Here is a 14,544-nt window from a genome sequence, read left to right on the forward strand (position 1 = left end):
AATAACGTCATAAGGATTTTGTGGACAGCATGTGAAAGAGGATACAAACATCTTACAGTACAAGGTATTGACGCTATCCAGCAACCGATTTTGATATCACAGGTTTGCGGTTTAGAACAGACTGCGTTTATTTTGGTTACAGTACTGTTTCTATTTCACGACAGACTTTCTTTTATACTCTCCTTGAATCTAAAAGCACATACACGTTAACACATAAATAAATGGGCCTTAACATTTTTTGAGGAATTTATACTGCGGGTTCGCATTCAGATTCGGTGTTCAAAAGTCAATTTCCTTTACAGCGCAGTGGACTTTTTGCGGAGGCAGGATCCATTCGGTTGATATAATGGGTCTAGTGATCATATGACAAGTCTTCACCTTGTTTATTTTTGCTTGTGATTCGCAGTTAAATAACATAAAATATTTTGGAGGCATGTACTTTGACATTTGTTTTGACTATGTGTACCAAGACACGTATTTTTTAGCAGTACAGACATTTGCCGACCTAAAATATTCTTGTGCTCGCTGGATTTAGAAATCATAGATACTTTGTATTTCCAGCACAAACTTCCAAATTTTCAAGGCTACTCTGAGCCAACTCGTAAACTACCGTATAGAAGTGAATCCCACGTCTGTCAAAAAAGTAGATAATAATTTCTTTCCACCTTTCGCTTTTGGCAACTATAGATTTTATGTAAAATAAATAGAAAAAGTGGAAATTTAAGGAGATGGGACCTGGATAAACTGAAAGAACCAGAGGTTTTAGAGAGTTTCGGAGAGAGCATTAAGGAACGCTTGACAAGAACGGAGCAAAGAAATGTTACAGAAGAAGAATGGGTAGCTTTGAGAGATGAAATAGTGAAAGCAGCAGAGGATCAAGTAGGTGGAAAGACGAGGGCTAGTAGAAATCCTTGGGTAATAGAAGAGATACTGGATTTAATTGCGGGGTGGCCGAGCGGTCCTAGGCGCTACAGTCTGGAGCCGCGCGACCGCTACGGTCGCAGGTTCGAATCCTGCCTCGGGCATGGATGTGTGCGATGTCCTTAGGTTAGTTAGGTTTAAGTAGTTCTAAGTTCTAGGGAACTGATGACCTCAGAAGTTAAGTCCCATAGGGATCAGGCCCATTTGAACCATTTTTTGAATTTAATTGATGAAAGGAGAAAATATAAAAATGCAGTAAATGAAGCAGGTAAAAAGGAGTACAAACGTCTCAAAAATCTCAAAAATGAGATTGACAAGAAGTGCGAAATGGCTAAGCAGGGATTGCTAGAGGACAAATGTAAGGATGTAGAGGCACATATCACAAGGGGTAAGATAGATACTGCCTACAGGAAAATCAGAGAGACCTTTGGAGAAAAGAGAACCACTTGTATGAACATCAACAGCTCGGATGGAAAACCACTTGTAAGCAAAGATGCAAAGGTGAAAGGAGTATATAGAGGGTCTATACAAGGGCAATGTACTTGAGGGCAATGTTATGGAAATGGAAGAGGACGTAAGTGAAGATGAAATGGGAGATGTGATACTGCGTGAAGAATTAGACAGAGCACTGAAAGACCTAAGCCGAAACAAGGCCCAGAGAGTGGACAACATTCCATCAGAACTAATGATAGCCTTGGGAGTACCAGCTATAACAAAACTCTACCATCTGGTGAGCAAGATGTATGAGACAGGCGATATACCTTCAGACTTCAAGAAGAATATAATAATTCCAATACCAAAGAAAGCGGGTGCTGACAGTTATGAAAATTACCGAATTATCAGTTTAATAAGTCACGGCTGCAAAATACTAACACGAATTCTTTACAGACGAATGGAAAATCTGGTAGAAGCCGACCTCGGGGAAGATCAGTTTGGATTACATAGAAATGTTGGAACACGTGAGGCAATACTGACCCTACGACTTCTCTTAGAAGAAAGATTAAGGAAAGGCAAACCTACGTTTCTAGCATTTGTAGACTTAGAGAAAGCTTTTGACAATGTTCATTGGAATACTCTCTTTCAAATTCTGAAGGTGGTTGGGGTCAAATACAGAGAGCGAAAGGATATTTACAATTTGTACAGAAACCAGGTGGCAGTTATAAGAGTCGAGAGGCATGAGAGGAAAGCAGTGGTTGGGAAGGGAGTGAGACAGGGTTGGAGCGTATCCTCGATGTTATTCAATCTGTATATTGAGCAAGCAGTAAAGGAAACAAAAGAAAAAATTTGGAGTAGGAATTAAAATCCATGGAGAAGAAATTAAAACTCTGAGGTTTGCCGATGACATTATAATTTTGTCAGAGACAAAAGCAGTTGAACGGAATGGACGGTGTTTTGAAAGGAGGATATAAGATGAACATCAACAAAAGGAAAACGAGGATAATGGAATGTAGTCGAATTAAATCAGGTGATGCTGAGGGAATTAGATTACGAAATGACTCATTTAAAGTGAGCAAAATAACTGATTTACTTTTGAATGCATTGTGGGAACAGCAGTGATCAATGTCTTTTAAATAATTACTATTAAAAACAGTCTTGACCACAATTTATTTAATAAGGTGACCGGTTTCGACCACTACTGTGGTCATCTTCAGACCATTGAGTAGGAACCTCTTTGTTGGAGGTTCCTACTCAATGGTCTGAAGATGACCACAGTAGTGGTCGAAACCGGTCACCTTATTAAATAAATTGTGGTCAAGACTGTTTTTAATAGTAATTAAAATAACTGATGATGGTCGCAGTAGAGAGTATATAAAATGTAGACTGGCAATGGTAAGAAAAGCTTATCTGAAGAAGAGAAATTTGCTAACGTCGAATATAGGTATAAATGTCACGAAGTCTTTTCTGAAAATATTTGTGTGGAAGTGAAACATGGTCGATAAATACACTCCTGGAAATGGAAAAAAGAACACATTGACACCGGTGTGTCAGACCCACCATACTTGCTCCGGACACTGCGAGAGGGCTGTACAAGCAATGATCACACGCACGGCAAAGCGGACACACCAGGAACCGCGGTGTTGGCCGTCGAATGGCGCTAGCTGCGCAGCATTTGTGCACCGCCGCCGTCAGTGTCAGCCAGTTTGCCGTGGCATACGGAGCTCCATCGCAGTCTTTAACACTGGTAGCATGCCGCGACAGCGTGGACGTGAACCGTATGTGCAGTTGACGGACTTTGAGCGAGGGCGTATAGTGGGCATGCGGGAGGCCGGGTGGACGTACCGCCGAATTGCTCAACACGTGGGGCGTGAGGTCTCCACAGTACATCGATGTTGTCGCCAGTGGGCGGCGGAAGGTGCACGTGCCCGTCGACCTGAGACCGGACCGCAGCGACGCACGGATGCACGCCAAGAACGTAGGATCCTACGCAGTGCCGTAGGGGACCGCACCGCCACTTCCCAGCAAATTAGGGACACTGTTGCTCCTGGGGTATCGGCGAGGACCATTCGCAACCGTCTCCATGAAGCTGGGCTACGGTCCCGCACACCGTTAGGCCGTCTTCCGCTCACGCCCCAACACCGTGCAGCCCGCCTCCAGTGGTGTCGCGACAGGCGTGAATGGAGGGACGAATGGAGACGTGTCGTCTTCAGCGATGAGAGTCGCTTCTGCCTTGGTGCCAATGATGGTCGTATGCGTGTTTGGTGCCGTGCAGGTGAGCGCCACAATCAGGACTGCGTACGACCGAGGCACACAGGGCCAACACCCGGCATCATGGTGTGGGGAGCGATCTCCTACACTGGCCGTACACCACTGGTGATCGTCGAGGGGACACTGAATAGTGCACGGTACATCCAAACCGTCATCGAACCCATCGTTCTACCATTCCTAGACCGGCAAGGGAACTTGCTGTTCCAACAGGACAATGCATGTCCGCATGTATCCCGTGCCGCCCAACGTGCTCTAGAAGGTGTAAGTCAACTACCCTGGCCAGCAAGATCTCCGGATCTGTCCCCCATTGAGCATGTTTGGGACTGGATGAAGCGTCGTCTCACGCGGTCTGCACGTCCAGCACGAACGCTGGTCCAACTGAGGCGCCAGGTGGAAATGGCATGGCAAGCCGTTCCACAGGACTACATCCAGCATCTCTACGATCGTCTCCATGGGAGAATAGCAGCCTGCATTGCTGCGAAAGGTGGATATACACTGTACTAGTGCCGACATTGTGCATGCTCTGTTGCCTGTGTCTATGTGCCTGTGGTTCTGTCAGTGTGATCATGTGATGTATCTGACCCCAGGAATGTGTCAATAAAGTTTCCCCTTCCTGGGACAATGAATTCACGGTGTTCTTATTTCAATTTTCAGGAGTGTAGTTTAGAAGAGAAGAGAATAGAAACTTTCGAAATGTGGTGCTACAGAAAAATGCTGAAGATTAGATGGGTAGATCACGTACCTAATGAGGAGGTACTGAATAGAATTGGGGAGAAGAGGAATTTGTGGCAGAATTTGACTGGCGGAAGGGATCGGTTGGTAGGACATATTCTGAGGAATCCAGGGATAACCAATTTAGTATTGGAGGGCAGTGTGGAGGGTAAAAATCGTAGAGGGGGACCAAGAGATGAATACAGTAAGCAGATTCAGAAGGGTGTAGGTTGCAGTGGTTACTGGGAGATGAAGAAGCTTGCACAGTATAGAGTAGCATGGAGAGCTGCATTGAAGACCACAACAACAACAACAACTAGAACGTTTCCAGGTGGAACCCAAAAGGTACTGTTAGGATTGCTTTTATCCCGAAATTAACTGTGAATTTTGCACAGCTGGACTATTAGTCACTGTTGTGAAGGACTTGAACGTCTTCTGCGTGAAAGCTGGCTGAACAGTACTAGCTTTGCTTAAATTCACTCCGCATTTTACTTAAATTAGTACACCACCTCTTTTATGATTTTCAGAATAAAATGTGCAGGAAGAATTTCCATAAACCAAGCTAAAGATCCAGATGGACGAACACGGGAGCAGGGATGGTTTAGTTTGGGAGAATCTTTCATCCGTCAGAATTTAACACGTCTAATTACTTTATATAGTTGCGGGAAATTGTTCTGCGTAGCCTGTTCTGAGAAGTTGTTTTGAGCAACTACGTAAAATAAGTAAGTAAGTAAACGGAAAAAATAGCCTATCCCTTCCTCCTCCTCCTCTTCCTCCTCCTCCTCCAACTCCACGCCATCCTTCATCCCTCAGCATCAGGTCCCGTAAGTAAATGACAAGAACAATTGCAGACGTTATCGGAGTTTTTATATCGAAAGTGTGCTAAATCATATTTTTCTCAGACTTCCTGCAGCGCCGTGAGCAGCTTTAAACGTTGACCTATTCTTATAAGCATGTATAATGCACTTACTCTTGGTCGAAAGACGTTGATTTTCGGAACAAAGACCCGCTTTATCTGTTCAGTCACTGAATGTCTCTTTTGTCAAAGTAGCGTCAGCGTCGTTAGCATCCACATTAAACAGGCAAAATATGGCTACACAAAGCAATTAAAGACATTACCTGCCGGGGAGCATTGATTTAAATCAATGCGGAAAGCTGAAAATTTCTGCCGGATCGGACTTCGAAGCCAGAGTGAAAATCTCATTCTGAAAGTTATTTCTTCTTCTATAAAGTGGTCATTTCAGCGTTGTCAGTCCTTGTATCAAACCTGAACGAATGAAAATTTACGTTGCTTGGCTGGGATTGCACCCACAGACATAAAGTAAAAAGAAAAAGGTTGCAACATATGAGAGATCAGAAGTACATCCCAAAAAGATGCGTATGCATAATGGACTTCGATGTTCGTCTAGAAAATTCAAGCATAGGAAGTGCTTCTTCTAGTTCTCCAGTGCCTTGGACAAACCACCGGCAACATCAAGTGTATACAGAACAGGGCATATATTAGAGCGGCTGGTATTCTGTAAATCTCCAGCTGCTGAAGTCTTCCGGAAAGGACACTTTGAGACGCAGGACAACCTCAAGAAGAGGGGTTATAAGAAAGATTAATCACACAATCACGACTGTGCAGCAATCGTGTAAGTTTCGATTCTGCACTATTTAGTGTACAGTGTGTTTCCCATTACAGGCTTGTACGTGTTGTAGAGAGGACATACTAGATTGAGTTCTGATAAGGAACCATGTTCAGAAATGTAATGTCTGGATCTAACATGAGTTTGAAGATGGGATCACTTTTAAATCTCCCGCTTCACGACACGCACACAAACTCAGAAGAAGGCACTGGTGGTGTTACTGCGAGTCTAACCACTATCACTCTGTCAGCAAATGCGGTTCCGACACGCACCCCTGCATTTTGCACATGGTGTCTTCGAAAATCCCAACCAAACATATGATGAAAGGTGGATAGAGCGGCGTGGACCGTCTCGTTGGCCACCACGATTGCCAGATTTAACTCCACTTTACTTTTTTCTTTTGGTGCCGTTCGAAACGTCGTGTGTATGAGACCCCTGTATACGAATTTTGGCGGCGGCGACACCGCAGGGATTGTCAACCGTGTGTATGGAAACACGTGTCGCAGGTACACCTTGTGGGACGAACAGCAGGGTCGTCCCGTGGAGCATTGTCTCAGCTGTGTGGGTACCGTGAAACGGGACTTTTGAAGGTTATACGATTCTCATACGTATTTTACAGCCAAAGCGTTCACTTCTGGTCTTGGGTTCCTCAACAAAACTTCATCTACTAAGTCCCCTTGCAATCCATAGAAGCCTGTAATAGAAATTGTGAAACATCTTGGATACAAGGTGTTTAAAAGAAAGTGTCGCGTATTCCTATAGGCAGAGTCGTTTCTACTACTAGGCAAGACAAGGCGGCCATCCAGGCCGGCAAAAATCTGCAGGCAGAAAAGGGCGGAAAAAATTAACTTAAAATCAAACGGCGAAAAAATTGAGCATATGAGAACCAAAAAACGAAAAAAAGAAGAAGTAGTAAAAGATTCAACTGTTTTCAAAAGCACACGGAATAGTTACTTAATAAGTCTTTACTTTGTTGAAAGAAAACACATTGCCTCTACCTACCTCACAACTAAAGCAGCCCCTACTGAGTACAAAATGGAAACAAGCACGACCTTGATTCATCTCTATCGAGCACTGGAGCAGCGCACGTGCGCCGGCCTGCGAGCGTATTTCGACTTGATTCCATAACTCCCTCAGTTCCCCTTTTTTTGTTTCTGTGGATCATTTGTCACGTGTCAGTGGTATTGAGTGGTTCTGTTGATGTCTTTAGTTTACTACTATTTCCTGAGGATAATCGATCACGTATTCACAAGTTAGGCTTTGTAATTCCCTTTCAACATACCTAAAAGGAGAAAAAGTAAGTGCAGTTCATGATAGCCATTACATAGAAATGAGTTGGTGTCTGTCTATGTAAGGAGATTTACGTTGTTGTCCCATAGGCTGTTTTTGGTGGTTCAAGAGGGGAGATGTCGGGGAGATCGATGGTTATAAAAAAAGAGGGAGGGTAATGTTTTCAATTTTTGCCTACGTCAGCAAAGTACCTAACAACGGCGCTGCCTGTAGGAGACAGTATTGGCAACCAATAATTGTTGAGATTGGGACGTTTTACTTGTGTCGGGTAACGTGTAGTATTTGGTGTTGCGGGAAGGATTCACGAGAGATAGCATAGTAAATTACCATAATACGCAAGTGTGGGCAGATGCAATCCTCGAGGAGTCACAGAGTTGAGACTTAAGGATCGCTTCCGTAAACAATGTATGAGCAGAAATGGTCGGTGATAGACTCATAGTACCATGTAGTTTATCAAACAGATTAACATATGCTGTGTATCACCGACTCCCGCGCAATGAATTTCCAGCGCTATTTGGAGAATGTGACCCTTGCGCAAAGACAACAACTGCGTTTTACGCACAACGAGGCTCCACCACATGTTCTACGGATTGTGCGACAGTAGCTCATCGCAACGTTTCATAGGCGATGGAGTGATCGAGGAGGTTCAGTTGCATGGCCACATCGTTCACCGGACATTATTCCATTTGATTTATGGGTATGAGGACGTTTGAAGGTATTGCTGTATCCCCAACACATGTGCAGACGTTACAGGAAGGAAAATTAGAGTCTAACGTCAGGTCGACAGCACGGTCATAAGAGACGGAGCAAAAGCCGCGAAAGTGTGGGAAAGGAACTATCCCGGCATTTGCAACTTAGGGGAATCACAGAAAACCTAAATCGGGATGGCCGGGTGTTGGATTTGATTCATCGTCCTCCCGAATGCGAGTCCAGTGTGTGTAGAAGTTACGGGAGCGCGTAACCCGTACATGTGCCGCAATTTGGATGGAACCAGGTGTATTCTGACAGAGGGCGTGATTCACTGGGAAGGGAGGCTGCCAGATGTCTCAGGATGGGTGGCAACCACTTGGCAGCTCTGCCTAGAGTGTCTAGTTCGACGTAACTGACAGTTGGGAGTGACCCGTATCTCAACATGTCTTGGTTTCCGGACATATCCTTACGGGAACTTTTTTCCTAGTTGTGACCAATACTACCTTCCGTCCATATTTTTAAACATCCTGTATATCAAGATCTCGTTCAAGATGTTGAAAAGGTAGTTGCTGTTGTCCGTTTCTGGGAAGATTCTCCGTGAAATATGTTTGACAGGCGACAGTAGTTATATCTTTCTATTCTGTTGACACGAAATAGTAATAGTAGACTCCTTTGGCAAAACGTGAAAAACGGGAGGAACTGTCGATGATCAGTGTTCGTGGTGTGTACGTTGACGGCCCTTGTCTCATGTACGAAACTGCCAGGAGTTTCGTACCACAGACTTTGACTTTCGAGTCTCAGAGTAGTAAACACATCACAGCATATTAATCTTTGAATCGTTCCGTAGCGAGTAACTCTTCAGCTCCAAATGGTTTTATAGTTTGTTTATGTTTCTTTGTACTGTTTAGGATCTTACCTATGACACAAATCCATTTGACTTCGAAGCCACATACTGCTTGTAGGTGCGCTGCTCGTCTTGAAGTAAGAATGCAATGGAAATTAGAGTACATAATGAAAGTTAATAGTAAACTGGATCATGTGGTTAGAACAGTAACAGTATATTAGATTTTTCCGAGAAATAAAAGTTTATAGAACAATGACTTCTGAATATGTAAATGGAAAAACAGTTTAAAAAGGTTTTAATATGAATACTGCAAACTAGTGTCTCAGTGAAGCTACTGATGGTGAGGAGTTGTCCACGTCCATGTCTTCGCATATTATAAGATTATAAAGGTGATAAGCCGAGATGAGAGGGTGATGAGAAATGTGGAACAAGTTAATTCAGCTACTGACTGAGAGCATGGCACAAGGGCACAAAAGGTATTGGTGAATTTATTAAACACTCATTTCTCTGGTGGCAGCCACCTTGAAGGAATCGCTCCAGCATTGTCCTGAAGCATTTCGAAATCTATAGAACTGCGAATTGTCACATGCATATCTCTATTACAAGGTGAGCGTCTCACTACATCGTATCACTCAGACAGCGGTTACGAGCAGCGTGTGGATAGTCCAGACTCACCGAATATACTGGTCACATAAATTTAGTTTTTATGCGTGTCCTAGGGAGCACCGCCTTATCGAAGTACCGTGCTTCTATGAAGTCAGGTCTATATAGGAATCTGCAATACCGGCTGGTCTACTCAAGGAATAGAGGACTAAGCGTTCCCCTCAATGTTGGGTTGTGGGGTTCTTCTCTAGATAAGCCAATTATTAGAGTAGTAAAGCCTGATTGTAAATCTGTTACGAGAAGACGCCAAACTGGAGTACCCCCATCTATGCTCTAGTATAATCTTAGGCTATACCCTTCACTCTGTAGCACATATGAGTGCGCCCTTCAGTATTTCTGATCATGCGCCACAAAGTAAATTGAGAGATTAAATACTGAGATACTGACTCTTTGTTGTTTATAGACAGTGACACTTACCACAAGGCTGTTCCTTCACAATAGAGATCGCCGTCTCTTCCAGGCACGAGTACTTCTGCAACTCACAGATGTTCTTGTAGGTGACGCCATCCGAGCCGCACACTGGACTCTCCGTCTGAAATACGTTTCAAAATCAGAAGTCTCATCTACAGAAACACGTCATTCGGGAAGAACGTGTTGCTTATAGTGGTTCTGTATTGGGAGTCCTTACCTTAATATAGTGCTAGCCATAGACTGCGTTTCCTGCTCTCGTTTCGTTTTACCTGGAGCATCACTCTCAGGCAGATTATCGAAATACTTCCTCGTCCATGCCTATGAGGACATTTGTAGCACAAAAACGACGGTGCAGTGTGTGGCGGGAGGTCCATAGTGCAAAAGTGTTACGAGGAAAGTAAGGAACGATAGGTCGCGAAATTGAAACCACAGTGAAAATCAAAACTGTGTTATTTGCTACTGTCAACTACACCTTCCAGCTATTTCTCTACACAGTCGCTGCTCAGACTTCGTATATTCGATATGTCGTATCGTTGTACCAACTTTTCAGTTCCCTCGTTATAGAAGACAGCCGCCAGTGCTTTTCGACAATTTTCTACTCTGGACTGCAGCTCGTTGTCTGTGTCAAAATATTGTCTTCATAGCTAGCGGTTCATTTGAGCAGAGATAAACCTCAGGGGTAGCCAATTACGGGTGCATTGTGGGTGATCAAACACTTCGCATCGAAAACGCTGCAGGAGCATCTTCATTGCCTCTGCAGAGGGCGGCCGAAAATTGTCGTGTAGAACGAACCGCATGACAGTTATGTTATGTGGACTGCATAGCTTAAGGCGAAACCTTTCGCCAGGCCCTCATACTTGGCGGGAGAAGCTAATTTCCAGCCATCTTTACGTTCTCACTGTGAGGTCAGAACTGAAAAGAGCGACATGATGCGATTGACGGGCATACTAGACACAGTGCCCAACACATCTGTGCAAAGCTTCATCAAATTTTCACTCTATTTTCTATTTCTCGACCGATCGTTCCGTACTTTCCTAATAACCCTCGTATTTTATGCTCTTCACTATTCCATTAGTAGATGGTTGGCACGGAGAACATCTAGAGGTAAGCCTCTGTGGAACCCTGGAATTTATAAGTTTATCGTTCAGTTCATTATGAAAGATGTGTGGGAAATAGGCAATATGCTTTCTTGACTATTCTTGGAACTACCCTCTCAGAATTTCGGCATTAAGCCTTTTCGTGATAAACAGAGTTTTTATTGTAGTGTCACCCGATGAAGATTGTTGAGCCTTTCAACGGCTTCTAGTGTCTACCAAACAAACCAGCGACGAATAACCCAGTAATTTTTTATTCTCTTTTTCTCTCTCTCTGCTATTAACTTAACTTCGTGACGGACCCACGCTGAGAAACAAAATCCATGAAATCAGCACACATCAACGTCTTCCTTAGCGTATAAATTTACACTTCCTAGCGTCTTCCGATGAATGCCAATTTGGCGTCCTTAAAAGTATTGGCAGATGCATGCGGTCATTGCACTTTAAAATGTTCCTGATCAATTCCATAGAATACATCGATACTGTGACAGGCTATGGTGAACGCACTGTGGATCGCGTGTCCACGTATGGCTGTGTAACTTGGATTGTACTTGTCTACGTTGAGGATCAAGTGCCCCACATTCCGTCAATCACTAATCATTCTTTTTATATTACAGTGTCTAGGAACTGTTATACATCGTACGTGGTGTAGGCCCGTTGGTTGAAACAATGGACTCGGATTCAGGATCATGATTCAAACCTCGATCCGATCATGCAGATTTAGATTTTTCGATGTCTAAATCGGTTCATGAGAATGGAGAATTGCTGTGTTGGAAAAGGGCGTGGCCAATTTCCTTCCCCTTCCAAAGTCCGTGCTCTGTCTATGATGATATGTTGTTGAGGTGGCACTGACTCCTGATCTTTCTGTCTTCCCTGTTTCACAGCTCTTTCTCGTTATATGTGGACGCTGCTTTTGCTTCCGATGATGCCTATCGATTGAAAATGAAATGTCGAATTTTGTATGACAAGAAATCTTTTAATATAATCACCTAGGTGATCTGATATCCTGTAGGCAATAATTTTGTGTATCACTCGAAATGTATTGAAGGCTTTGAGTAAATGTAGAAATACATCAGCTTCGCATCCGGTGTCAACACAATTTCTCACCATAATGAGCGAAAAATTTTGAATTCACACAATCTGTGCTTGTGGATCGTTGATCTGGATGAATAGCTTGTTCTCCACAACAAACCAAAGTTGAAACAATAACTGTAAGTTGTAAGCAAAAGTCGGGGTAATAACGCAAAAAAAGGGAAAGTCGATTTCATCTCCCGGAAAGGTAATCATCAATAATTTCGGATACGCAAAAGGAATTCCTCTTATTACATACTTTGCAAATAGTAAAACGATAAATGGCGGACAATACGTAAGCCTTTTCACAAATCCCATGATAAAATAGAAGGTCGCTGCACTGTATAATTAAAAGTGCCACCTTTCATCATTGCGTCATCTTACTCACAAAGGCAGTTTGACAACAGGCCAAATGAAGGACTACACTATCACCATCAGCAATCGGGATCGCAGCTATAAATTGTTCTGTATATCAAGAAGTACCCCTCTACCCAGCTGCGCTTTATTCGAGACATTTAACTTAAAATACGATCGGCTTCAGAATATTGCTTAGAGTACACCAGTCGGGACAGTGCACGTCGACATCGATGTCAAATAAATCGCCATTCCGTCATCGAAATCGGAACGGGCAGAAAACATAAGTGTACTGGGGGAGAGTTGTTGGATTAAGCGGGATTATTTTTCCAGAGAGGTTTCCATATTACATTGTATGAAGTAGATTTCGTATCATATTTCCGCTGACATATTTTTCAATTACTGTTCTGCGGGTACATTGCACCTAACTGTACGAAAGGTAGATGCCAGAAGTCCTCCTCACAAGAAAGTAAGTAGCAAAATTCTTTTTCGATTGACACTTGGGTTTTGGTCATCAATGTGGTGTGACGTTACCAGATAGTACTGATAGAGGAAATAAAGAACCAAATAAGAGCTGTGCGTTTCGTTTCAGGTTTGTTCAGTCGGTGTGAAACAGCCATGGAAATACTCTTCTAACTCTAGTGGCATATGCTAGAAGAGAAACATTTTGCATTGCAGGGTGCTGAAATTCCGACTATGGGAGTCAGTGTATTTCGTGAAACCACCATTATGGTAAAATTAGACACATTCGAGTTCATACGAATGTTTGCCAGTAACTGTGCAACATTCACGACTGAAACAGGAAAGGGAAAATGGCAGTGGTACAGAATCTATCCTTTCTCACACACCGTAAGATGGCTTGTCGAATGTAAATGTAGAGCTGTAATATTCAGAAATCGACCACATTAACTATCACTATACAGCGCATCTGAGTGCAAAGGAGTATCTTGGGGTAACAAACTTGAGGTACGAGTTGTTATAAAACACTTTGTGTTCGCCAAATTGGACATCCTCTGATTTTTATCTACACTCTCATGATTACAAGAAACTTGTAGCTGGAATACTGGTGAAGGGGTTGTGGCAATCGTAGATGACTCTTCTGCAGGAGCAGTTCGGTAATGTAATGTACTCACTGCAGAATCTGAATTGAACTGAATGGGGAGTTCACAGAAAAAAAGAAGTGAAACTTGATCTAATACACACTGCCGTTCATTATAAGGCTGAGAACTCTCCTTTGTTGTCCTCGTTTCATGGTTACCACTCTGGTCGCTGCTGGTACCCTGCGTCAGTGGATGCGTGTCTTTCCAAGCGCACTTCGATTCGAGAGTGGAGGCAGTGACAAGTGTCTCATTCAGCCGGCGCCGCCCGCACAGTGCAGCTGCGGTACTCACGTCGGCACACTCCTCGACGCATGCGCAGTGCGCGCCGCCGCGGCCGTCGCTCTCGCAGATGGCGTAGTGGCTGCACTCCCAGCCGTCGCACACGTCTGCAACCAAAGCAACAGGTTGGTCTCCGCCCGCCAGCCGGCTGCGTAGGCCGTGAGATTTTAATTACCAACAACAACAACAACAGCTCTTCATCAGCGTTTGCTCTATCCTTTAAATGAAATGACTCGTCCAGAACACAATGGATCTCCCGTGAAACGGACGGGTACTACGAAACGTGAACTGTGCAAAACGCGCCTCGTGTTTTTAATTCATATTCTAGCCCAGATTAGAAAGGTTGTAACTCAGGTATGTAGTCTTTCGCACCCATTGTTCAATCTATACAACGAAGAAGCAATGACGGAAATAAAAGAAATGTTCAGGAATGGGATTAACATCCAAGGCGAAAGGATATCAGTGATAATACTCGCTGATAACATTGCTATCCTCAGTGAAAATGAGGAAGAAATGTAGGCACTGTCGAAAGAGGAGGTTTGCGTTTAAAGTCCCGAAAACAACGCGGTCATTACAGACGGAGCACAAGCTCGGATTAGGAAAAGATGCCCTTTCAAAGGAACCGTCCGGCGTTTGCCTAAAGTGATTTAGGGAAATCACGGAAAACATAAATCAGGATGACCGGACGCGGGTTTGAACCGCCGTCCTCCCGAATGCAAGTGCAGTGTGCTAATCACAGCGCCACCTCGCTTGGAAGGCACTGTTGAATGAAATTACAGTTA

The 14,544-nt window shown here is 43.7% G+C and overlaps 1 protein-coding gene across 1 annotated transcript in view; it reads right to left on the bottom strand.

The window, feature by feature from the left end:
- The window catches only part of LOC124775412 (agrin-like), a 187,581-nt gene that overhangs the window by 146,003 nt on the left and 27,034 nt on the right, over positions 1–14,544 (bottom strand). Inside the window, exons 3-4 of the mRNA XM_047250245.1 lie at positions 13,775–13,869; positions 9,871–9,985 (exon numbers count right to left, since the gene is read on the bottom strand). Coding sequence (XP_047106201.1) covers positions 9,871–9,985; positions 13,775–13,869 — 210 coding nt within the window. The remainder of the gene's footprint in view (positions 1–9,870; positions 9,986–13,774; positions 13,870–14,544) is intronic.

This window comes from Schistocerca piceifrons, chromosome 2, assembly GCF_021461385.2.
Source record: "Schistocerca piceifrons isolate TAMUIC-IGC-003096 chromosome 2, iqSchPice1.1, whole genome shotgun sequence".
Taxonomy (NCBI): domain Eukaryota; kingdom Metazoa; phylum Arthropoda; class Insecta; order Orthoptera; family Acrididae; genus Schistocerca; species Schistocerca piceifrons.